The sequence below is a fragment of the Eurytemora carolleeae genome, unplaced genomic scaffold (genome assembly GCF_000591075.1).
Source record: "Eurytemora carolleeae unplaced genomic scaffold, Eaff_2.0 scaffold316, whole genome shotgun sequence".
In the NCBI taxonomy this organism is placed as follows: domain Eukaryota; kingdom Metazoa; phylum Arthropoda; class Copepoda; order Calanoida; family Temoridae; genus Eurytemora; species Eurytemora carolleeae.
The window spans coordinates 86,546-113,779 of NW_019396350.1; the positions used below are offsets into that span (position 1 = coordinate 86,546).

General features: G+C 31.7%; 1 protein-coding gene across 1 annotated transcript in view; it reads right to left on the reverse strand.

Moving 5' to 3' along the window:
• Positions 1-18,084, reverse strand: part of LOC111701489 (neuropeptide F receptor) — a 43,734-nt gene extending 25,650 nt beyond the window's left edge. The window contains exons 1-3 of the mRNA XM_023472795.1: positions 18,039-18,084; positions 4,228-4,536; positions 2,945-3,056 (exon numbers count right to left, since the gene is read on the reverse strand). Coding sequence (XP_023328563.1) covers positions 2,945-3,056; positions 4,228-4,445 — 330 coding nt within the window. The 5' untranslated portion in view covers positions 4,446-4,536; positions 18,039-18,084. The remainder of the gene's footprint in view (positions 1-2,944; positions 3,057-4,227; positions 4,537-18,038) is intronic.
• Positions 18,085-27,234: the final 9,150 nt, after the last annotated feature.

Below are 27,234 nucleotides of genomic sequence, written 5' to 3' on the forward strand. Positions count from 1 at the left end.
CACTTTATGTCTGATTGTCTTTTCCCCGCTTTATGACCGACTGTCATTTCCGTTTTATGTCAGACTGCCATTTCCGCTTTATGTCCAACAGTAATTTCCGCTTTATGTCCGACTGTCATTTCCGCTTTATGTCCGACTGTCATTTCTGCTTTATGTCCGACTGTCATTGCTGCTTCATGTCCAATTGTAATTTCCGCTTTTTGTTTGACTGTCATTTCCGCTTCATGTCTGACTGTCTTTTTCGCTTTATGTCTGACTGTCTTTTCTGGTTTATGTCCGACTGTCATTTCCGCTTTATGACCGACTGTCATTTCCGCTTTATGTCAGACTGTCATTTCCGCTTTATGTCCAACTGTCTTTTCCGCTTTATGTCTGACTGTCATTTGTGCTTTATGTCCGACTGTCATTGCTGCTTTATGTCCTACTGTCATTTCCGCTTTATGTCTGATTGTCATTATCTATTTATGTCCAACTGTCATTTCCGCTTTATGTCTGACTGTCATTTCCGCTTTATGTCTGACTGTCTTTCCGGCTTTATGTCTGACTGTCTTTTCGGGTTTATGTCCGATTGTCATTTCCGCTTTATGTCAGACTGTCACTTCCGCTTTATGTCCGACTGTAATTTCCGCTTTATGTCCGACTGTCATTTCCGCTTTAGGTCCGACTGTCATTACTGATTTAGGTCCGATTGTCATTTCCGCTTTATGTCCAACTGTCATTTCCGCTTTATGTCCAACTGCCATTGCCGCTTTATGTTTGACTGTCATTTCCGCTTTATGTCTGACTGTCATTTCCGCTTTATGTCCGACTGTCATTGCCGTTTTAGGTACGACTTTCATTTACTCTTTAGGTATGACTTTCTTTTCTGCTTTTTGTCCGACTGTCATTTCCGCTTTCTGTCTGACTGTCATTTCCGCTTTATGTCCGACTGTCATTTCCACTTTATGTTGACTGTCATTTCTGCTTTAGGTCCAACTGTCGTTTCTGCTTTAGGTCCGACTGTCATTTCCACTTTATGTCCGACTGTCATTTCCGCTTTAGGTCCGACTTTCATTTCCGCTTTATGTCCGACTGTCATTTCCGCTTTAAGTCCGACTGGCATTGTTCAATTCAGATTTGAACTAAGTAAGAAAATCTGGTATTAAAGTGGTGACCCCGGACTAACCATAGCGAGATGCATTTGGTTTCTTAAATTTGAGTTCAATCTTGTTTTGGATTCATAAATTAAATATATATAAATTTACAGAAGGGACTTTTAATACTTTTATATTTAGAAGTATAAAAGAGAAAAAGCCAAACATTTATGGATTAATAATAGGTCAAATTTTGATCGAAAGTCACAGCTAGCTGGAAATGGATCGAACTGTAAAATCCGCGTGTGGTCCTAGTTGATAACACCCTTTCCGAAAGCTTAATGCTTTTAACAGGGTTCTTGGACAAGAAAAAACAATGTTTCTATGCAAAACAGATCTCGAATTTTACATTTTCTTAAATTTCTTAAGAAAATTGAGTCCTTGCCTCAAACTCTATTATTCTTTTCCCACATCATTGCAACCTGAAACTTTAAACCTTAGATATTCAAACTTAAATTATTTTTTAAATGGTCAAATTCTTTGTTTGAAAAATTTAAGGTTTAACAATTGTGTTGCAAAGATATAAAGATTAGAAAATTAGTGGCAAAGACTCCTTTATGCTTTGGTTTTTTTAATACATTAAAGACATTTAGGTGTTTCATTGTCTTTGTGTAAAATCCAAAACCCTATCCTATCTTGGTCTTGGAAATCCCCTTTGAATGTAAATTAGCGAAGGAAACGGCCCTGTGTATATGTTATACCATACATTAGCGTATATAGGAGCGGATTCTTGGGCAGAGGTTAAAATCAGGTGGAATTGGTAAACCATGAAGGGGTCAATGTTATTCCACCTAAAAAATGTTTTTTTTACGGACCACTTTTCTCAAGTTTTTTAACAAAGGAATTGAGTCTTTGCCATTGTAACAGACTCTGATTTTCTAATCCCTAAATCTTTTCAACCTAATGTCATAGACCTTAGATATTGCAAACTTGAATTATATTTTGAATCAAATTATTTAAGTTTAAGATATCAAATCTTTACACTATTAGGTTCCAAAGATATATGGATTAGAAAATTTGAGTTTGCGTAAAAGACTAAATTCCTTTAACCCTTATATTTTCTCTTTTTTCAATAAATTACTCCCCTAGCGTCTCTCTCAACCAGTTACTCTGTATTTGATATATTAGCTATATCATGTATTCTGCAGGCGATGGAACAAGTCTTCTTGGCAACATGAGACTGCATTAGGGGGGGAAGGGGGTACTTTGTATTTGATATATTAGCTATATCATGTATTCTGCAGGCGGTGGAACAAGTATTTGATATATTAGCTATATCAAGTATTCTGCAGGCGGTGGAACAAGTCTTCTTGGCAACATGAGACTATTATGAATGATCAAAATTTCAAATATTTGTCTCCATCAAAATTTGATCTTCATTAAATTTTTGAAAATTTTGAAAATCCACGAAATTTTTTGTGAAAATCCGCGAATTATTTTTGTTTTGTTTTACGATGTACACAAAGAGAACATGTTCTCAATTAATTTAGAAGATGGGCGAGAAGCGCCCTCTAAGGCTAGTTATATATATTTATAAAGTTGTAATTTCTGTTTTCTGTTTGTTCGGATATCAGTTCATCACTTTGAAGGATTGATACTTAATTTAAAGGGATCCTACATTAATAGAGTTACAATCTCGATTCACAACGGTGCCCTAGTACTCAGTTTCTGAGCAAAAATGTGGCTTGTGATAAGGGAAGAAAATTGACTTCGAAGGGTACCCTTTTGAATCGGACATGGAACTATTTTATTGGAGTTTCTCTTAAAATTGGATCGATGATCCCTTTTAAAATAATTGTAAAACTTTCTACCTTAAAAGTGAGTTGAACGAGCGTGATGGGGCACGCGAGTGCTGCGAGTAGAAGGTCGGAGAGGGCTAGATTCACCAAGTAGGAGTTACTACAAGTTCTCAGGCTCGGAGATCTAACAATCATATTTTTTACAAAATGTCTAAAAACTATAGTGTAACCAGTGTGAGCTCAATAGCTCATAATAGGGATAGTTCCCTTGATGTAACCCCTTCAGTCCTCCGGAGCTAAGCTCGGATTGCAAGTAGTTTGGCCTACAAACAGGACAACGTAGTAGCTCTGTTGTATATAGCTATAGGTTGGATGGAAAGTGGGGCGGATGATAAGTCACCCCGTGTATAGTGTATTCAGATTCTGTCTGTTAAAGAGAACATGCTTTTAACGCATGATTTGAAAGCATGAAAAAAAAAAACCACCAATGACCCAGGGTTCTTTTTCAAATTCAAGCCAATAGGCAAACACGGCTTGACACGAGGGAGGAGGACGAAATATTATCGGCCTGAGCTAAAACTGAAATGGAACTTAGTTATTACAAAGGGTTGGAAGACGGAAGATTATCACGTCCTACAAGGCGAATTTAAAGGCAGAGAGTCTGCCAGAGAGCTCCGGCTTTCAATGATTAAATTAGTATCAATTTATTTGTTATTACTTTACTTGTAAATACATTTTTTCCTATACTCTGTAGATTTGCTCAAATCAGTTTCAGGCTTCAGATTTCCTTTATTTCATACCATCTTTATATGGTAACAATAATTTAGAATTGATCATTGTATTTTGTGTATGAAATTTTAATATTTTCTTTGTAATTGTTGTCTTATTAAACAATTATTTTTTATGATGCAGAGATTAAACGTTTACAACCCATTGCAACTTTGCAACTTTTTTTAATAAAACTGTGCAACGAGGTTTTGTCAAACAATGATTCTTAGATGAAAAACCTGACAAGCAAAAGAATGTTTTTCAAAGCAATAAAGACAACCTTTGATGCTCAGATTGAAAATAAGAGAATTTTAAATTGTAAACAGCAGCAATGCAAAAAAGAGATTTTCGCAATGCAAGATGCAGCTTTTAACCAAGTACAGTGTTAGTCTTTACAGGTTTTCAGAAACTTAGAATTTTCTATTGTTTCTTTTGTTTGCCAACATTTGCTTCTCGTTCAATTTTAAAAACTAACTTAAATTCGCGGATTTTTGTCTTTTCATTGGCGGGGAAAATTTTTTAATTTATACAGTCAATTAACCGCTCCTTGTATAATATGAGGTATCACAAAAAAATAAATGTAATACCTAATCACGCTGAGCATGACAAGTAGAGAGCCTAGAACAGCAAGTAGAATGACCGGGATATATAGAGCTAGCAGCAGGGTCAGCATAGGTCCAGGTAGAGCTAGAGATAGGTTCGGGGGTCGGAGAAGGTTTGGAGGAGAGAGTAGATCCGTTCTAGATACGTTAAACATACTCGGAGAGGAGTTGGAGTAGAAGTGATCATCTACTAAGAATTCCATGGTTTTGGTTCCAATCCTGATTATTTAGAATTGTGCATTCATCAGGTTTCAGGGTTTCATCATCGTCATTCAGAGCAGAGCAAGGTTTAATCTATAATTAAAAGTATTAAAGGATTTACGGAAAATTTATAAATCATTCATCATTAATATTTCTCCTCAGCAACACATAGTTTAAATATATCGTGCTATACGAACGTATTTTAGTTAAATTTTGTGCAAATCTTAACTTTATTTTGTAGTTGGTAATTAAAATATCGAAGTTCTGTATTTGAAGTGGTTTTATTTAATTCACTTATCTTACTACCTCAATCAAACAATCCCTTAATCCAAAATTTGACAAATTAGAAAACGGAAAACAAGTTTTAGTTTTTTACCTTAATTGAATTTTTTTTACATTAAATGAATAATTCAAAGATTTTTAAGATTGTGAGAAAAACAGTTTAATTACATTATTAATTAATCTAAAATTTACGGCTAACTATTCGAACATTTGTACTGTCTATATTGTCTAAATAAAATTGTTCGTTGAAAAAAAACGTAATTCTAATTCGAGCAATGCATTAATTAAATTTACTTATTTTTCGCTAAATCGTAATTAAGATTCTATTTTTATTTTTTGTTTCTCTTAAATTAGTTGGTGTACCGTTTACTTATAGATAAAGAGATAAAATTATGTACATGATCCGTTTATTTATATATAAACAGATAAAATACTGTACATGTTCCGTTTACTTATATATAAACAGATAAAATTATGTACATGTTCCGTTTACTTATATATAAACAGATAAAATTATGTACATATTCCGTTTACTTATATATAAACAGATAAAATTATGTACATATTCCGTTTACTTATATATAAACAGATAAAATTATATACATATTCCGTTTCTTTATATAGAAACAGATAAAATTATGTACATGTTCCGTTTCTTTATATATAAACAAATAAGATTATGTACATGTTCCGTTTGCCTGCATTAAAAAAAGTTCGGCAAAATATTGAATTATTTTCATTTTTTTATATCTTTTTACTTAATTTTACTTAATTTCACTTTTGTTTATGATTATTATTAGAAATTGTAGAAAATTGAGAAACGTTCAATTGGTTGACAAGCTATTGTTCCTAGCATTGAAATTTTATCTTTTTTATCATTTTCATGCATTTGTTATAATTTAAAAGTTAGCCATCAATGTATTGTTTTTATTTATTACTAGCTGTCCAGTAACTATGATGTTGCACAGGTTTGGGAGAGAAAATCATTTTTTAATTTGTTTTTTTATTACGCTTACAGTCTCTTTAAACCTTTACTGGGTTTATTTCTAATCATTCCGGGCATATCTTGCGGTAAATTAGTTTAGCGTGACAACAGTTATCAACTCCAAAATACAAAATTGGTATTGATACACCTAAGACGAGATCATAAAAGGTTAAACACGAGTGAAACTCAGGGCACCAGTACAAATGTCGGACCCACAAACATCGGACGTTACAAAGGTCGGACAGTTCAAACGTCGGACTTACAAAGGTCGGACTGGTACAAACGTCGGACTGGTACAAAAGTCGGACTGGTACAAACGTTGGACTAGTACAAACGTTGAACTGAGACAAACGTCGGACTAGTACAAACGTCGGACCAGTACGAACGTCAGACAGGTACATTTATAAGGAAAAACGTTGGACTTTGATAAAAAGACCCTTGCTATAAGAAATAAGTTAAAAATCACTCAATTATTGTGATAAAAATTAAGTGAATAAAGTCTCAATCCTTAGAAGGTAGCACTGTATATAAAACAACAGACCAAAAAGGAGTTGAGTTCAATTGTCACAAACTCGGATGTTTCTACATGCCTATATCTTTGCAACCCGATATATCAAAACCTTTAATAGTTCAACCTATGAAATCTATAAGATCAAACAGTTTAAGTTTGAAAGTATCAAAGGTTATTACCATAACCAGGTTGCAAAGATTTTGGGATAAAAATATTTAAGTTAGTGACAAGAACTCAGTAACTTTTGGTAGATTTTTATTTACCAGCGACGTTTGTACTGGTCTGACGTTTGTACTGGTCTGTCGTTTGTACTGTCCTACGTTTTTACCAGTCCAACGTTTGTACTAGTCCGACGTTTGTCTTGGTCCGACGTTTTTACTGTCCGACGTTTGTAGGTCTTAGGTTTGTATCGTCCAACGTTTGTACTGGTACCAAACTCAGAGTTGGGCTCAATAAGAACCCAAGTCAGGATTGGTTCTGATTTGACCAATTAGAGACTGCTTGGAAAGCTTTCTTTCTATAGCAGACAGATTACTAGCAGATCAGCTGTGACAAGGAGATGTAAAATTCGAAAATTTGAACTTTACGGAGATACATTATTTGTATTGTATGTTTATTTCATACCTTTGATCAAATTTGACACTACAAATAATTCCCGAGATTTAAAATAGATATTAAAGTTTTTTCGAAATTTACTATCATCCGCTGTTGAAGACCAGAGACTTGAAAAGAGAAAACCCCAAGGTGGTTGGTTTTTACTAAACTCAAGACCGTCCAAAACCAGGGTCTTCACTTGAGCTTTACTTGGGTCTAAACAGACGCAAAGACTGGGGTTACTCGGGTTTAAGCTTTTAAAATCTCATCTCAGGGTTTTATTAATAATAACTAACCTGTTTTCGCTCAAATTCGTAATTTAAATACTTTTTTAATGAAAGTTCTTACTTTAAATACTTTTATTACGGAAATTCGTACTTCAAATACTTTTATTACGGAAATTCGTACTTCAAATACTTTTATTACGGAAATTCGTACTTCAAATACTTTATCATGGAAATTTGTATTTCAAATACTTTTATTATGATTGAAATCATAATATTTTGACTAATATTGTTAACAACACCTGGATTAGAAATAGATAACTTAGAATGGTTTTCTATTGAAAGATGTTTTTAAAAACAAATTCTTTGAAATTGATTTTCTGAAAAATATTGCAGTTTTTCGAAACCTGTGAGCCAATCCCAATTTAAAAAAAAAATAAAAATAAATATAGAAAATATAGAAAATGTAGAAATTATAGAAAATGTAGAAAATATAGAAAATGTAGAAAATATAGAAAATGTAGAAAACATAGAAAATATGTAGAAAACATAGAAAATGTTGTAAATATAGAAAATGTAGAAAATATAGAAAACATAGAAAATGTAGAAAATGTAGAAAATGTAGAAAATATAGAAAATGTAGAAAATATAGAAAATATAGAAAATGTAGAAAATGTAGAAAATATAGAAAATATAGAAAATGTAGAAAATATAGAAAATGTAGAAAATGTAGAAAATATATGAAAATATAGAAAATGTAGAAAACATAGAAAATGTAGATAATATAGAAAATATAGAAAATGTAGAAATAATATAAAATATAGAAAATGTAGAAAATATAGAAAATATAGAAACTGTAGAAATAATATAAAATATAGAAAATGTAGAAAATGTAGAAAATATATGAAAATATAGAAAATGTAGAAAACATAGAAAATGTAGATAATATAGAAAAAATAGAAAATGTAGAAATAATATAAAATATAGAAAATGTAGAAAATATGGAAAATAACGGTCAAACCACAAAGACTTTGTTTCTTTTAAGCAGACTTTCTAAGAAAAGGAACCTTATGGGAATTAACCAATCCTAACATTTTGTTTGTGGTATTAATACAGAAAACTTTTTCATAAACTTATTAAATTCAAATATTGAAAAGAACAACAAATATTACTTTTAAGATTCTGAATTAGTTTTCAAACTTAATAAAGAAATTTGAAAGAACCTGTTTTGGTGGGGAAAATGGTAAGATTTTGTGTCTAAAAAAATATCATATAAATGTTTTTTTCATATCTAATCATTATAATACACTTTATATATCGACAAAATTTTAGATAGCCAGATTTATGCCAAAAAATCCCAACCCCTCCCCTATAAAAAATTAAGGCTACATTGTTTGTATAACACCTTTTTAAAGTCAACTATCAAAACTTGAGGAGTTCATGAGTTATGATCAAAAAAACAAAATTCTAAATAGAGATTACCAACTTGTTTATTTAAAAGACTTTTTTTTCTAAATCTAAATTTTCTTTCGAGTGTTGAGGGTCCTTAATCCTTATGGAATAAAACTGCCAGGAAGTATCTTTACAATACATATAATTACTTTTTTTGCACCACCATAATTGCACTTTACCTTTCTATGCTCAATAATCCAATTTTGTAAGCAATCTATATTATACACCGAAACAGAGACCATTATATTTAAATAAGTTTTGTAGAATGCAATACAATGTAGATATCAACACAATGATAGAAATTTAAAAGAAGATCCACTCAGAAGTCCCAATTTAAACCATTAGTATTTCAAACGTTGACTTTCTGATTTAACAGAATTCGTAGTTTGAAATTCAAAACTCTTTAAGGTCAGGTTTCGAATATTAAAGAATTAGAAATTAGAGTTTGAGTCTAGTGTTAATTTCTTTTTTCCTCAAAATCTTAAAAATAAGAAAAGATTTATTTAACCTTGAAGATAATCATCCATATTAATATCCGTAATATTGGTGAAACCTTTAGAAAGTACTAATTGGTATCTTTATAGTTGGATAAAGCTAGTTAATTCCCTTTTATAGTTGGATAAAGCTAGTTAATTCCCTTTTATAGTTGGATAAAGCTAGTTAATTCTATTTTGATATCTCTGTACAGGTCTGACCTATCAGAAGCCACAAAAACTGTTCTTATGATCAACGTAAAAGATATTTTTCGCAAAAAAAATAACGTTTTTCCTGCAAAGAAGGTGTCAGAACTTTCCCTGTGATATTTAAAAAGATGAAAATGTCCCCTGATGATTGCAGTGTGATATTGGTGTATTAAATTTTAGTGCCAAAAATTTCTTAACCAAAGTCACTTTTTGACATTTCCATAATGTTTAAACTTCTTAATTAAGGCATTCCAACATTTTTGCCGTTTTTTGGTTATTTTCTATATGTTTACTCGAAATAAAGTAATTTTTATAAATAACTATAATTCCTCAAACTCTGGACTAAACTATTCAGAAGAAATATGTCGGTTTAAGAAAGTTAAGATGAACATTTCCATTAAATTCAAACAAAAGGTTTTGTGAAAAAAAATTTACATTTTAAGGTGAAAGATATTATGGAAAAAAAATTATTTTTGACACTCGTAGGCAAAGTTTTACGCTACAATTCACCAAAATCATACTGAAATCCTTCGTAATCATTGAGAGAAATTTTCATCTTTCTAAATATCCCAGGGAAAGTTCTAAATATCCCTGGGAAAGTTCTAAATATCCCAGGGAAAGTTCTAAATATCCCAGGGAAAATTCTAAATATCCTAGGGAAAGTTCTAAATATCCCAGGAAAAGTTCTAAATATCCCAGGGAAAGTTCTAAATATCCTAGGGAAAGTTCAAAATATCCTAGGGAAAGTTCAAAATATCCTAGGGAAAGTTCTAGATATCCCATGGGAAAGTTCTAAATATCCTAGGGAAAGTTCAAAATATCCCAGGGAAAGTTCTAAATATCCTAGGGAAAGTTCTAAATATCCCTGGGAAAAGTTCTAAATATCCCTGGGAAAGTTCTAAATATCCCTGGGAAAGTTCTAAATATCTCGGGAAAAGTTCTAACACCTTTTGTTTTAAGAAATCGCTATGATCGAATAGATTATTGTTTTATAAAAAAATCCAACCTCTGGTTTTTAAGGCTTCAATTGAAGTGAAAACCAAACTCAAACTTTATGAAAAAAAAAACTGCGTTGCTGAGGAACAAAGATAAATTCAGCGGACAGAAATAATTCTGTGATAAAAAAGTCATAAATTCCTGTTTCCCCCTATTCTATCCTATCCGAACTAAAGGTTTTTACAGCATACGTTGCATTAACTTTCTTTTATCTATTTTTTTTTGCTTAAAGGGATAATCGAGGATTTTGAAAGGAGGGTTAGAAAGTTTTGTGATCTATTTTAGACATTTTTCCATCGCGTGATTTCTGAGCTTGAGAAATCTAATCCACATTGTTTGCAACCCAATGTTGTAGATTTGTCAAACTATGAATTCTTTTAGATCAAGTTGTGGTAAGGACTAAGTTCCTTTATTGAATGCCGATTTAAAAAATGTACCCCTTGAAATCAAACATATATAAATATTAAAAGCTTTAGGTAATGAAAGCACTATAGTTATGAAAGCACTATTATAGTTAACAAAATTTCCTCTACGAATTTTTAGTCGAAATTGCAAAAATCCCCGAATGGGGAAAATGTTGGGAAAATATTGTTTGCAGCCTAATAATTCCATTTATTAGGAGAAAGCATTATTTTACAGAAAAATGCTAACGTTGTTTTCCCCGAGCTTTGTTTACGAGGAAATCTATAGGGCGTATATTAGCTTGCCTCTAGGCCATGATTTTCACTTTTAGACTTTTAGTTTTTTAATGTTTATTTGTTTTCAAATATAAACGTATTTTCAAAACAGGGAGTTTTTCTTGTTCATCGGAAAAAACAAGCTCTAGGTCATGAAGAATTATTTTCAAGTTATTTAATTATTTTTTAAATCAAACAATTATCAAATTATTGTTAAAATTGGAGTTTAGAAGGATAGATGGGGGGGGGGGGGCGGTCTAGAAGAGCTGTGAGAGCACTCTTATACTTCTTTTTTCCAGAAGAAATTCAGTAATTTTTTATTTTTTTTAAAAAACAATTTAGAGAGAGTTCGAAAGGAATGAAATAATTAATCTATTAATTGATCGGGATTAAACAGGTTCGAGAAAAAAACTTCTCACAATAAATGCAGTATTCCAAAATGTATCTTTATAGGAAATCTTTTTGTGAGAGATATAATGAGAGAGAAGAATATGAAAATTATTTAAGAGTCAAAAAAAAATTTTGTTGAAAAATTTTGAATTTAGAATATCTGTTCCTTACAAACCAAACAATTCTACGAGAGGGAGAAAAAGGTTTTATAAATCTCTTTTTGTGCAAGAAAACAATTTGATGAGAGTATCAGAGAAAGTATAAAGAATAAGTATAAAAGTTCAAAAAGCTGTTTTTGCTCAAGAAATTTTAAAATTTGCACTGAATCTTTTCATTAGAAAAAAAGAGAGGAAGAGAATATAAAGCTGTTTTGGCGCAAGAAATGCAAATTTTAAAGTCAATCTTTTTAGGAAAACAATTTCGAGAGAGGAAAGGATAGAATAAATAGTGTTTAGCTCGTGAAACAAACAAATAAAGCAGGTAGAGGTGAACACAAATTAGTGCAAACAAAAAAATCATTAGACAAGGTTTACAGAACTAAATTTTGTCTTTAAAAATATCGTTAATACTCTCTCCTTTTCCTTTCAATATATTGTCGGGACAACTTTAAAGGGACCGTTCACTTATTTGAATAATTTCATGATAATTAGCTGTTAATTGGTATTAGTCTCAGTTTTCAAAGACAACTGTGGCCGGAGAAATTTTTCGTTCAGAATTCGAGCGGAAAGGAACGGTCTCTTTGACTAGACACTATTTGATGTTTTTTGTCTATGTCATAGATTAAAAAAAATTTCGAATATAAAATTAAACTGTAGCATCTGATAGTTAATTGTAAATGTCTTACTTTTTTTTCTTCAAAATTTGTTTTTAACTTTCTATTTCCAAGTTATTTCAGAGGTGTACACATGTTTTGTACTGCAATGTACTGTCTTTGGGTGAAAAGTAAACACAAGACATGGATGTCACATTCTGAAATGGAATCCATTTTCACACAAATAATCTATGAAATATTCTGGTCATGCGAATTTTCAAAATTATTAAAATTAAATGCTTTTAACCTCCTCGGCTACTGAACGAACACTGATGGAGCTATTCTTGTTTACAAAGTCCGCCCAGAGAGAACTGGTTTCAATATGTAGGCAGAGTATACGCGGCCACAATTAACTTTCCTTGCATTATAACCTTGGTTGTGCGCATATATTGATATAATAAAGCATAATTGGGTTACGGGTTTGAAAATGAATTATAGACAACTATAAATCCTAGAAATTACAAACTTTATAATTTTTTTAAAACTCCGTGTATTTTACAAGTTTACCCCCCCCCCCCCCCCCCCCCCCAAAAATTTTTCCTAATACCCCCCCGGCCCCGCAGGGAAATAGCTGCCCCGGGGGGGGGGGGGGGGGTTGGAGGTGGATTATTCACAAATTGTGAAACAGTATATTTTATTTATATCGTACACGGAGTTGCATTTGCAAACCGAAATTGCGTAATGATTAATTGATTGTCGTTGGGAACGTCGTCTTTGTATATACATCTTAAACGTTTAAATACGAAAAGCGTAAATTGCTTTCAAACTCAAATATCAAAAGTTTTTATATTTAGTTTATACAGGCTAATACAAAATGGCATTGAAACAGGATAAATTTAATTTTTTTTTTGGCTGTTGTTGCTGAAAAACGTCTAGTAAAGTGTCCAGACAAGACCGTACCTTTGCGCTCGAATTCTGAACGAAAATTCGGCTTTTTCTCCGGCCACAGTTGTCTTTGAAAAGTAAGACTAATACAAATTAACAGCTAATAGGCTGTTTAGTTTATCATGAAATTACCCAAATAAGTGAACGGTCCCTCGAAACAACCTCTAACGATATAAGATTAATCGGCCTTTGGAAAGGTCAAATAAACATGTACTCAATGCACATAACACATTGTATTTCCATAGGCGCAACTTTGGATGTTGTGAAGGGGGGGGGATTTGGAATATTGAAAAATATATATTTCTTTTTCAAGGGTTTTCAGGATTAAAAGTTCTGATAGAGGTCACATTTCTGTCTTTCATCCATTTATTATTGAGAAATATTGGAAGCAAAAAATTCATCTTCTACAATTAAACCAAATTTTCTCTTTTTCTCTTAAATATTAAAAAGATCCATTTTCCGAGGGGAAAACAAAATTAAAAATTTATAAAAAAAAAACTACAGTTAAGTTGGTAGAAGTTAATTTGCCACAAACTATGATTTTCTGGTAATATATCCTAGAGAATGGTTTTTGGACACCCCCTCCACCACCCCCCACCCATACATCTAAAAAATGTACATCAAATGTTAAACATGTGACCGCAACGCCATACCCCCTGGTCTGTCCTAGCCGCGGCGCTCGGTCCCCTAGCCTGAAATACAGGCGCGGGGGGGGGGGGGGTTCTAATCATTTTTCTCCATGGCTAATCCGATTTTCTAATCCATATATCTTTGAAATCCAATGTTGTAGATCTTAGATATGAATTCTGTTCAATTAATCTATGTCAATAAAAAGCCTGACATTTCAGATAAAGGCTATTTGTTGTGAATGGCCTGGTATAGCCTCAATTTTTGACATTTACACAACTTAATAGCTCAGTTCTAAATTAACTTATAATTCATTTATTATATTTATTCATGTATTATGCTATAGTTTTGAGACTTTAAGTCGCCTCTTATTTGTCCTGTTTAGTGACACACCCTGTATTGACTTCTATATCATAAAATACATAAATTGTGAATTTGATCAAGAACCGGAAATTAAACGGATACAAAAAATGGAAAAATATACAAAACTGAAAAACTTTTCGGTTTTTATTTTCTTTATAAATCGTGTGATTAAAGAATGATGAGGGACAGTAATTTTAATTAACTCTTCAGTAATAAAGTGGCATGTACAATTCTCAATGGTACCCTTTAAACCTTTTTCTGATCATTGACGACGAATATGTCCATATTTTTTAGCTTAAAACAAGAAAACCCAGTGGCCAAATAACTTAACAATTCATGGCACTCTATTTTTGTCTAGAAAAGTAAGGATTTCTCAGTCTTCCTGAATTTGACATGACCCTGTACAAATGGAGGATCATTGAAATACGTGTACAGTCCCTTTAAACATTGAAACTACGTGTACAGTCCCTTTAAACATTGAAAATACGTGTACCAGTCCCTTTAAACATTGAAACTACGTGTACAGTCCCTTTAAACATTGAAACTACGTGTACAGTCCCTTTAAACACTGAAACTACGTGTACAGTCCCTTTAAACATTGCAACTACATATACAGTCCCTTTAAACATTGTAACTATGTGTACAGTCCTTTAAAACATTGAAACTACGTATACAGTCTCTTTAAACACTGAAACTACGTATTAAACGTATTAAACGTATTAAACATTGTAAAACTGCGTATACAGTTTCTTTAAACATTGAAACTACGTGTACAGTCCCTCTAAACATTGAAACTACGTGTACAGTCCCTTTAAACACTGAAACTACGTATACAGTCCCTCTAAACATTGAAACTACGTGTGTACAGTCCTTCTAAACATTGAAACTACGTGTACAGTCCCTTTAAATATAGAAACTACATGTACACTTCCTTTAAACATTGAAACTACATATACAGCCCCTTTAAACATAATTTAAATCTCCTAAGTATTAAATATTTAAAAATATTTTTTTTCAGTAGAGATGATTCTCAAATTTATTTGAGCTTTTTCTTTACTTTGCTACAATTTGGATTTATGGTGCAGTAATAAATAATGTGAAAATCTATTACACAGTTGTTTAGTTGCAAAGATAAGGTCTATTAAATAAAGAGCCGAAACTGTTATCTAAAGTGTATACTGAAGGGTTCTCCTGTAGTGGTGAATAATAATAATAATTATGGAATAACAAAATTTATATATCTTTATTTATAAAAATGATAACTATACAAGTATGCAGTATTGTAAATAGCGATGGGCAATAGCTTTTACAGAAACTTTTAAAATTGTATTCTGTGGAAGTTTGCCTTTATAAAACATGCAAATTTGTTATCCTAGGTGAAAATATCAGGCATAAACAAACCCAAAAACTATCGTTTTGAAAACCCAAAAATGATCGTTTTCAAACGATCGTTTTTGCTCTACATTTTCTGCTAGGGTAACCAATTTGCATGTTTGATAAAAGCAAACTTCTACAGAATAAAAATTTAAAATGTTGGAACCTTATCATATTGTCGTAAAACACTTAAAAGTCTAACAATTTAAAACGTTTCTGTAAAACTAAGCTTGCTATCGCCCATCTTTAGTTGTAAAATTAAATTTGATATTTATTGATATTATGTGTAATGTATCTCTAAACTGTAGAGCTGTATATTTTTTTATATTTATATTCATTTAAAACCACCAGTATTTTCTGGATTTTTTGATTAAATTTGTTTTTATATTTTTAAAACAATATTTATTTTAATTTTCTTCTGATCGGAAAATTTGGTAATGGTGGGGAAGAACACAGGAAACTACTAGTAAACAACAGATTCTTGGAAAAGAAGAGAAGGGAAAGCGTGTAGGAAAAATAAGAGAAAGGAAAGCGTGTAGGAAAAATAAGAGAAGTGAAAGCTTGTGGGAAAAATAAGAGAAGGGAAAGCGTGTAGGAAAAAGAAGAGAAGGGAAAGTGTGTAGGAAAAAGAAGAGAAGGGAAAGCGTGTAGGAAAAAGAAGAGAAGGGAAAGAGTGTAGGAAAAAGAAGAGAAGGGAAAGTGTGTAGGAAAAAGAAGAGAAGGGAAAGCGTGTAGGAAAAAGAAGAAAAGGGAAAGAGTGTACGAAAAATTGGAGAAGGGAAAGCCTGTAGGAAAAATAAGAGAAGGGAAAGCGTGTAGGAAAAATAAGAGAAGGGAAAGCGTTTAGGAAAAAAAGAGAAGGGAAAGAGTGTAGGGAAAAAAAAGAGAAGGGAAAGCGTGTAGGAAAAATAAGAGAAGGGAAAGCGTGTAGGAAAAATAAGAGAAGGGAAAGCGTTTAGGAAAAATAAGAGAAGGAAGGCGTGCAGGAAAAATAAGAGAACGGAAAGCGTTTAGGAAAAATAAGAGAAGGAAAAGAGTGTAGGAAAAATAAAAGAAGGGAAAGCGTGTAGGAAAAATAAGAGAAGCGAAAGACTGAAGGAAAAAGAAGAGAAGCGAAAGAGTGAAGGAAAAATAAGAGAAGGGAAAGAGTGTAGGAAAAATAAGAGAAGGGAAAGCGTGCAGGAAAAATAAGAAAAGGGAACGCGTGTAGGAAAAATAAGAGAAGGGAAAGCGTGTAGGAAAAATAAGAGAAGGGAAAGCGGGTAGGAAAAATGAAAAATTACGAAGAAGAAAAACCAATTCTAAAAAAAATAAGAAAAGGAAAATCAAGAAACACGCCGGGGAAAATTGAAAATAATGAAAGTTAGGATAAAAAAATTGGAAATCAGGAAAAGCGTGAATGGATGAAGAGAAATCAGGAAAAGTCTGAAGGGAAAAAGGGAAATCAGGAATGTCATAAGAAAAGAAGAGCAATCAGGAAAAGTCTGTAGAAAAAAGAGAATATTCGGAAAAGGCTGAAGGAAAAAGAGAAAATCAGGAAAAGTGTGAAGGGAAGAAAAGAAATCAGGAAAAGTTTAGTTAAATCAGTAAAATTTTGTCACATAAAAAAATACATAAATCATAAAATTGTTTTGCGAAATTGTTTTGCTTATGGCAGAGAAAAAATAACACAATAAATGTTTAAGTAAAATTCATCCAAAAAAACATTATAAACATAAAGGAAGGAGAAAACAATAAAATGCGAAAATAAAATCGACTAAAACCAAACCAAAGAATATTTCTTAAATAAAAGTGTAGTTTATGTCCAGGTTGAAGTACACCACAGGAATTCACAGAAATAAATTTTAGAAGAGAATTATTTCATTTGATCTTAAAAAGATCTTGAAACATTAAAAACTCTGAGTAAAGTAATTTACAAGAAAGGGTTTTTTCTCCAACAAACAGACAGGAATGTTTCATTGAATCAATTTCAAAAGATCAAATTAAATTAAAAGATTTAAAAGAATTGCATTTTTCTTTCAGAAAAAAAATCCCTTTATATTTGCAACCTGATGGTTCAAACTTAGATTATCCTAAACTATCCTAACCTATACTAAACTATCCTAAACTATTCTAAACTATCCTGAACTATCCTAAACTATTCTGAACTATCCTAAACTATTCTAAACAATCCTTAACAATTCTAAACTATCCTAAACTATCCTAGACTATCCTAGACTATCCTAAACTATCCTAAACTATTCTAAACTATTCTAAACTATCCTGAACTATTCTAAACTATCCTAGACTATCCTAAACTATCCTAAACTATACTAAACTATCCTAAACTATTCTAAACTATCCTGAACTATCCTAAACTATCCTGAACTATCCTAAACTATCCTAAACTATCCTTAACTATTCTAAACAACCCTTAACTATTCTAAACTATCCTAAACTATCCTAAACTATTCTAAACTATCCTAAACTATTCTAAACTATCCTAAACTATCCTAAACTATCCTAAACTATCCTAAACTATCCTAAACTACCCTAAACTATCCTAATATGTTCAAAGCTATCTTAAATTACGATTCAACTATTGTCTAAAGAAGCCAATTTTCCGTTTTTGTATATGGATGCCTGAATTCAAATTGATGAAACCATAACAATTAGCCCTAAATAGTCCTGAAGGAGAACATATATTGCTTTATATTAAGTAAAAAAGTAAATATCAAAGTTTGCGTGAAATCTGTGCATACCTGGAGACTGTAATCTAGAGAGATGATTCCTTCCCGAGACTAACTGTTGAATTGAGGCCGCTACAATATATTCTTCACGCGCTCTTAACCCACTCCTAGCCCTTCATCCTCCCTTCATCCTCCCTTCTTCCTTCCTTCATACTTTCATTCATCCTCCCATTCTTCCTTCATCCTTCCTTTATTCTCCCTATATACTTGCCTTCATACTTTACCTGGTCCTTCTTTCGTCCTCCCTTTATACTTTTCTTCCTTCATCTTCTCTTACCTGAACCTGTCCTATCAATCCCTTTCTTCTCTCTAACCTGAACACCTGTCCTATTCTTCTTTCATCCTTTCTTACCTGAACCTATCCTATACATCCTTCTCTTCTCTCTAACCTGAACCTGTCCTATCCATCTTTCTTTTCTCTCTAATCTGAACACCTGTCCTATCCTTCCTTCATCCTCTCAAAACTGAACCTGTCCTATCCATCCTTCTCTTCTCTCTAACCTAAACCTGTCCTATAGATCCTTCTCTTCTCTCTAACCTCCACATCTGTCCTACAAATCATTCTCTTCTCTCTAACCGGAACCTGTCCTTTCTTCATCCTCCCTTCATACTTTCCTTCCTTCATCCTTCATTCATCCTCCCTTCTACCTTCCTTCGTCCTTCATTTATCCTCCCTTCTCCCTTCCTTCTCTCTCCTCTTTTACTTTCTCCACCTTTTTATCACTTCACCTTCTCCTCCTTCTTCTCCTTCTCGTCCGTTTCCTTCGCCGTCGCCCTCTCCTCCTCCTTCTCCTTCTCATTTATTTTAATACCTCTCTTTCTAATAATCCTTCTCCTCCATCTCCTTGTTACCATGCAGAAAACAATTTTGTTTAAGGAAAAGACGGGGTGGCATTGCCCCCCTCCTCCTTCTCATTAAAGGGTGTGCAACTACGAATTCCCCCCCCCCGCTTTCCATTTCAATTGATTATTGAAATAATCTTCTTTTCAATGAATCAAGATATAATTGTATTTAATATCTGTTAAATATAGAATTCGCTGATCATGAATGATCATCTTTTTTATTACTGTGTGCGACGGGAGACTAAAACTACGTTTAAACATTTACTCAAGAAATAATCGTATAAATACATTTATGCTATTGAATGTAAGCGTTGCAAGAACGGATTATCTCTTCTTTCAAAAATTTTTGCTTTATCATAATGTTAAACTTAAATCAGGGGTTTTAAAAGGAATGGGAGCGTAATAATTTTACGTGACCCTTCATCCAAAAATGGCAATGCCCGAAACACAATTGTATCCTTAAAACCTTTACCTAGTCAATAATTTGTAAGATATTGTCAATTTTCTAGTTTAAAAAGTGTTTAATTCTGACCATTTCTCTATGTTTTCCTGCACAAAAAATGCGAAAGTCATCTTTGTAAAGAAACCACAATTGAAAATAATCAGTTTTAAAAAATGCAAACATTGAAGTTTAATTCATACTTGATCAGGGATACCGTTGTAAATAGAACATTGACATCTTTGCATCGAGCGTCACGAGAAATTTTTCTTTATAGTTCCTTTAAAGGGACCTTTCACTTATTTTGGTAATTTGAGGGTAAACTAAAAAGCCTATTAGTTATTCGATAGTATTAGTATTAGTTTTCAAAGACAACAGTGGCTTGAGAAAAAGCCGATTTATCAAGCATAGACACTATTTGATGCTTTTTGTCATAGTCAGGGATTTTTTTAAATTTTCAAATATTAAATTAAATTGTAGTATCTAATAGTTTACTGTAGATATCTTAAGTTATCTTTTTTCAAAATATAACTTATTTAAACATTTAACCGTTTTTTTCTACTTCCCTGGAAATCCCTGAGCCCGAAATTTAAAAGAGTATCGTTGAATGAAACTCCCGAGTTTCCATTTCGGGGTCCTAACATTTGAGTAGATTTTAATTTAAGAGATTCAAAAAAAAGGAGAATATGAAGAAAACCAAATAATACAATATTTCATAACAAAAATATTGATATCCACAAAACTGCTTAACACCATTCGTGAAACCCGGGTTTCAGAACTGGTTTTTATAACGATACCCTGTCTTAAGTTATGGGCTCTGTGATTTATTGAAGAGTTAGAATCTGGGAACCGGTTTGTCTGAGAGAGAAAGTCGTCTTTGTATCAACTTGTTAATTTGTTAAATCATTTTTGAACACGAAAAACGTTAATTTCTTGCTAATTCTAAAATCCAAAGTTTATATATTTTATTATACATTGACTGACACATGATGTCATTGAAATATGATAATTTCCGCTGGAATTCTAAACGATAAATCGGCTTTTTCTCCGGTCATAGATATATTTGAAAAGTAAGACTAATACCAAAAAATAACTAATAGGCTAATTTGTTTTACCATGAAATTACACAACAAAGTGAAATGGGGGAGGAATCATGATTTATTTAAATAATAAGATAATTAAATATTATTTAATTGGTTTGTTTAAATGGAATTTAAAGTTTGTACTAGTAAACGTGCAAATTTGAACAGACTTATACAAATGTAACTTTTTCTTAGATTCAGATTACATTAAATTTTATCTGAAATGAATTGTTGGAAAGAAAAGGATATTGTTATCCATGGGAATTGTTTTAATTTTTTCATAAATCTCTTTTCTTGCTGTTTTTTTCTTTCTCCATCCTTAATCTTTTTATGCATGTTTCCTAGTAACATGAAAATATCCTACTTAAAAGTACTAAAAGTATTAAAACAAACCTAACAAATACCCAATTTTTAATCCAATTAATCTGTGCTTATTTACTTCTGAAATCCACGTGAGGGAAAAATGATAAAAATGATTGACTTTTTCTTGTTAGTAATTTTCATTATTACTTTTATATTCATTTATCGACAGAATTTCCCGATTCTGTAATCCTTCATCTTTATACAGGGTTTAAGTGACATTCAAATGGACTGTTCAATGTTTATCTAATCGAAATTCACATCTATATTAGATAAACAATAAGTCAGTCATATTTGATGTAGGATTAAGATAGTACAATTAACCCCTAAATAAGCCATACATAGAAAGAACTCATGAACTGTAGTATTCTTCACTTTCTGATAATGGAATATTGCAGATATTTAGTTTTTTAATTAAATGATTTTATGGAGCTCTTTAAAACTGTTCCCGCATATTCATGGCTATTTATTTATTTTCGAAAATACGAAGATTTATGTATAATAGTATAAAACCCATTGGAACATTGGATAAATTCTTTCGACGTATGTCTCATTTAGGTTTTAACTGTATGGTAATTCATACACGATGATGACTCTATTTTAGTAGTTTTTTGTAAACATTTTTAAATTAGTTTTGTTGAAAATTGCCTTTTTTTGAACTGTTCATTAATGGGTGTGACGACTTGATTATAAGTGACCCCAATTGGTAGTGCACATGTCCGATTCACACCTTTCTTTCAGCAAATTTGACGGAAATATTCTTTTTTTGGTTTTGTTAAATTGATTCTTTTCTGTGGCGGTTTCACAACATCTATATTGACTTGCAGATTTAGCATAAGGAACATGGAGGGGTAAATTAATAAGTTAATTTCCTTTTATATTTGAAAATGGTGATGTCTTCGAATCTACTCAGATAAAGGATTTAAGGGTATCATTGTGAATCGGGTATGACAATTGTTTTAAAAAAGGGTTAAATGAAATTACGTCACATGTCCCTTTTATAAATGATTTTACCAGCTTGAGGCTAAAATGAGTCTTCCATTGAATATTTAGTTTTCACCTTTTAAATGAAACCTTTCAATAAATAATCTTAATTAAAAACATTATTTTCATATGAAACCGTGTTTTGTTGCGGGGGCTTGGAAAATGAATGCTTCATATATTTTCAACATTAAATGGAACGGAATGTTTTTTAACTGTATAATCTCCATTGTTTTTCTCTGGCAGAAATAATCCAATTACTATTGTATACAGAAAGCCCAATTGAACATAAACAGTTTCCAAAATTATAAACACTAGCCTTGGAGGGCGCTTCGCGCCCATCTTCCAAATTAAGTGTGAACATGTTCTCTTTGTGTACATCGTAAAACAAAACAAAAATAATTCGCGGATTTTCACAAAAAATTTCGTGGATTTTCAAAATTTTAAAAAATTTAATGACGATCGAATTTTGATGGAGACAAATATTTGAAATTTTGATCATTCATAAACCTTCCCTAGATGTCCCACAAAAAATTTGGGCCCGATCGGTTCAGCCGTTTTGACGTTTATTGGATGCAAACAGACAGACAGACAGACAGACATAAAAACAGACAGACAAGCCAAATTTATATTTAGATTAATATTTAGACAAAGCTTTTAGGTTAACGTTACCTAGTTCAAAAGGTCCTCCTCCGGCTTAAATAAGTTCTTTGTTTAAAAGGGGATTCCATGATTATGAATTGAAAGCCGTGAATATAGACAGAACAGCAACTAATCTTTGTTTTACTCCTTTATAATATCCAAAATGTGGTCTGCCATGCTATCAAAATGACCAAAGATAATAAGAATTTTGCTTCAATTGCAATTCATTATAAAAAAAAAATTCTTATTCTGAACGAAATCATTTCCCAATAATCATCTAAGCACATATAAAAGGCAGTTACCACACTTTGGAAGGACCAGGAATTTTTTGGGATTATTGTTTGATGAAAAATATTTCTTTAATTAGGTTGACAAATAAATAGCACAAACTTTTTCAAAGGTCAAAGGCAACTGTTCATGGTCTCATATCTCAATTGTTAAGAAATTCCGTGCTTGAAATTAGCACTTTATACAAAGTAAAGAATGGAAAACGGAATAGTAAACAAAATTATTCCTACCCTTCAAGTAAGGAATGGAAAACGGAATAGTAAACAAAATTATTCCTACCCTTCAAGTAAGACGAACTGTGGTTTTTGGCCCAATGTGCAGCGTACACAATTCTTATACTAAATTATATTATAAAGATTTAGTCACACACAAAGATATAAATACGTATATAAATGTTGAAGTTAAAAAGAAAAATTTATATAAAGTTTTACAAAAAAATAAAGAAAAATATGCAAAATTATGCACAAATAGGCGACATTGATCATTACTCATTACATAACATATTTTTCATTTCAGTTATTATGTAATCATCAAATCCTTCAACATATAAATTATTCGTTCTTGTATTTAGAAGTTCTTGTAAAACTGGAACTTTCCATGCATGGTCCAATGGGATTATGGGACATCAAAATATTTTATTTGTTTCTTAACTAACATTTTACTAAGATCAGAAGGATTTACAGAATAATCATTTGCAATGGAAAATAAATTTCTGCCAAGAACTGTGTTAAGGTCATTTTTGCATAAATTAGAAAGAAATCTAATGCAAAGCTTAGAACTTGCTTCAATAGTATCATAGAAAAACACACATCTACTACCTAACATAGTTTTTACATGTAAACATTGTGAAATACTTTCAATCAAGTACCTATGCGTATCTCTAGGTACATTAAAAAGAATTCTAATAGCAGTTCCATGCTGAAGTATACAATTTTGAAACAAATTGGGAACTCAAGTCCCAAATACTAGATCCATAAAAACTACAACAATAAATATTATACAGTTTAAAAATAACATCAGGACTGTTAAAATAAAATTCTTGAATGATTTTAGAAAAGATACAACAAAACCTTTGTTTTAAGGGAAATTGTACTTAATTTTTTTAAAAAAAAGTAAATTTGATAATTATTAACTAATACGCAATAGAATTGTAACCTTTGTAAAGGTAACATTTCTAAATTAACGTCAGAAAGAAGAATGATACTTAAAACTCCATTCATTTAAAGTACCGGTCTGATATAGGCTCCTTGAGGAAGTTGTACAGACATATATAGACATCTATATATGTACAGACATATATAGATGGCAAAACGAGACAGTCACCACTCACCAGATGAATTATATCCTTTTAGTTAGACTTTTTTACAGCCAGAGTTGGGAACTTTAGAATTGTATAACCTATATCCTGATCACTTAATTTGAATATCCAATGTGGACACTTTTATTTTCCTCCCTGATCCGCCCTTTTTCTCTCTTTTTTAAATATCCATACCAGATTCCGACCAATGATAGGGTTCGTTCAATAAATGGCGCGCAAAGTTTCCAATTTACCGGTCCCATGCTTCTGATTTGCTGTTCGGGATTCTGCATACGCCACGCCACTCCATTGGTTGAATTTATACACTTTTCAAGATACAAACTAAAGATTAAATTAATCTTGAGATTAATAATAAAGAGGTGATCAAGTATTGATCTCGATATCCACAATTCTAAATTGTTCAGCTCTGAGTAGACGGAGACTCAGTATATTGATTTAACGTTGTGATATAAAATATAACTGTAAAGAATAATATTATCAAGAGATAAATAGAAGTTTCACTACACTTCAAGACAATAGATAATTAAAACACCTTGTAAACACAGTGTTTAACAATTAAAAGAGTTTTGGAAGAATAATGAGAATAGGTCCAACAAACTTGATCAGCCGAAGGTTTTAAGGGTACCGTTGTGAATCGGACATTGCCATCTTTGCATGAAGAGTTAGCTGAAATTACGCTCACGCTTCTCATGCTTTAACAAAACTTCAAAAATACAAGGTCTTCTATGTAGAAAAAATTAGTCTTCACTGACGACTGAACAAAGCATAACGATAATTTTAGTTGTTAAATTAAAATATTGGCTACAAAGAATGTTTCATTCACAAAACAGTCAGCATTTTGAGTTTAACTCTGTAAACTGTATACTTAGTATTTCAAGCCGAACTTTTTGTAAATACTAAAGTTTATTATGTTCTCTGGAAAGCAACATTTTTGCAGTCAACATTATTGTTTTTGTAAATTCGTTTAACTTAATCTACACCAAGTTCGCACCATTTAACATTTACAGAGCTGGGAACTTTTGAATGGTGAATAACGGGATTAATGCTTGATCCACTCTTTTTCTTAATCTCCAGATTAAATAATGCTTGTTCTCCTCTTTATATTAATCTCCAGATTAATTTACCGATCGGGATTCAGGATATTCCATTCTAAAGTTTTCAGCTCAGGCAATATTTACATTTACTGACTTACAAAGAAAACTGCAAATCGCCCCCACCACCACCTGTTCCCTTCTGTTTAGCAAAGAAAATTAAAAGAATGTATTTATTTTTAAGATTCAAGTCTCCGTATACTTTTTATTCAGAACTAGTTTAAACTGTATAATTCAGTACACGAGGATAGTGGGATGAAAGATCGAAAGTAATATAAAAAAAACTTTAGCGGGTGTCCAGAGAATAAACTAAATTAATTCATTATTTTGGGGCTATTTTAAAACATTTTTCAATTATTAAAATGTCATTGTTTGAAAATTCAAATTAATTGGTGCAAAATTTTCGATTTTACTGCTAAGCACTCACATTCTTAATGAACAGCATCTAAGCAATTTCTCTGAGATATGCTTATTTATTCACATATCTTCAAAAATGGCCTATCAGCATTTAAAAAAAAGTTTCAGTGAGTTGCAAATTATCAAATTCAATACCACCGTCCACCATACAATCAAACTTTAATGAACCCCGATTAGAACTTGGAAGATTAAAAAATTGTTTTTATTTTTATTTTATCTTTTGAATAATTGTCTTTAAAATCTGCAGTCTCTCTTTCAGTTCTTCAGAAAAGGTAAATCTTTTAACAAAGAAAAGTATTATTTCTTAAAATATTTTAGAATTTAAAATCCTTTGTACATGTAATGCAATTTTGCATATACAGTGAGAACCAGAAAACTCTGAAATATGAAGACGACATGTTAGCAATAGTTAACTGTATTTGATGTTGCTACAAAGCGGTTAAACTATTAACTTATTAAATCAATTATAAATTTAAATGGGTCTGTTTACACAGCCCATTTGCTGTGACTCTGTTCATTGCCACAATTTGAGCTTAAAACTCGTCTTCTTATTCCAGAGTTTTCTGGTTCTCACTGTAGTTTTCAATAAAATCATCAATTTTCAATACTTAGTAAAGATTGAAGAATATTTATAGGTCTGCCTTTTCTGAAGAGAAATGAAAAAATAAGCATTTATAGAAACTTTATATCATAAAAATACATAAAAATGAAAAAAAGCTATTCTTTAGTCGCCAAGGTGGTGTTTAAAGTTGTTTAAAGTTTTGAGCAGTTTTTGACATAAAATCTGGTTTTCTAATCTCTATTAGCTTTGCAACCCGATGTCGAAGACCTTTAATATTTTATACTATAAATATTGCCAAATACTTTAAGTGTAAAATTATCAATTGTTTACACTCGCGGGTTGCAAAGATATCGGCAATAGATTTCAGCTTGTGACAAAACTCAATTCCTCTACGATACAGTGGTTAAAACATAATAAAATGCTGGATTTATCTTATTTTCATATATATTTTCTTCCTGGGAAGATTTAGTTTTATACATTTGAAATTAACATGACTAAAAAAACCATGAGGATACTATTCGTGTTCAAGCAAGCAAACAAACATGAAAAATACAAAAATTTAAGACGACATTTCTTAAAATATCTCTAGGAAATCTGGAAATATTATTTTGAAGATGCTATATATTGATATTGATTTTGAGATGACTAAAGGCCAATTGGACTAATGTTCAATTTTACTTGAGCCGATCAGTACTGTCAGCTGATTTACCCAATAAATGTCGAAACAGCTAAACCGATCGAATCAAAAATATTTTGAGGCAATTCACATGATTCCAGAGGACGTTTATAGATGGTTATTATTCCATCTTTTTAAAACAAATTTTAGCTCACTTCTCATTTATTTAACCTTTGCTTATTATTGTTTAATATCTTTGAAAACGTTTGTCGAATCTGAATTCAACATAAAATGTCCAAGAAAATGAGGAAGGGGGCCACTCGGGCCATGAGGCCATGAGCCCATAATATCCTGTTCGAACCCAGCTAGGTAGTTAGCAGAACCCTGCGGAATCCCAGCAAAAGACTCCTAAAAGACGTTTATTGATAACTGACTTTAAAAGAAAAAAATTTAATAAAGGAAAAGGTGCGGGAATAGGTTACATTCTCCTTTAAGCTTTAAGATAAAAAATTAATGCTATAAAACTCTTTTTCAGTGTAAAAACCGTACGCCATTCATATGGCACAAGA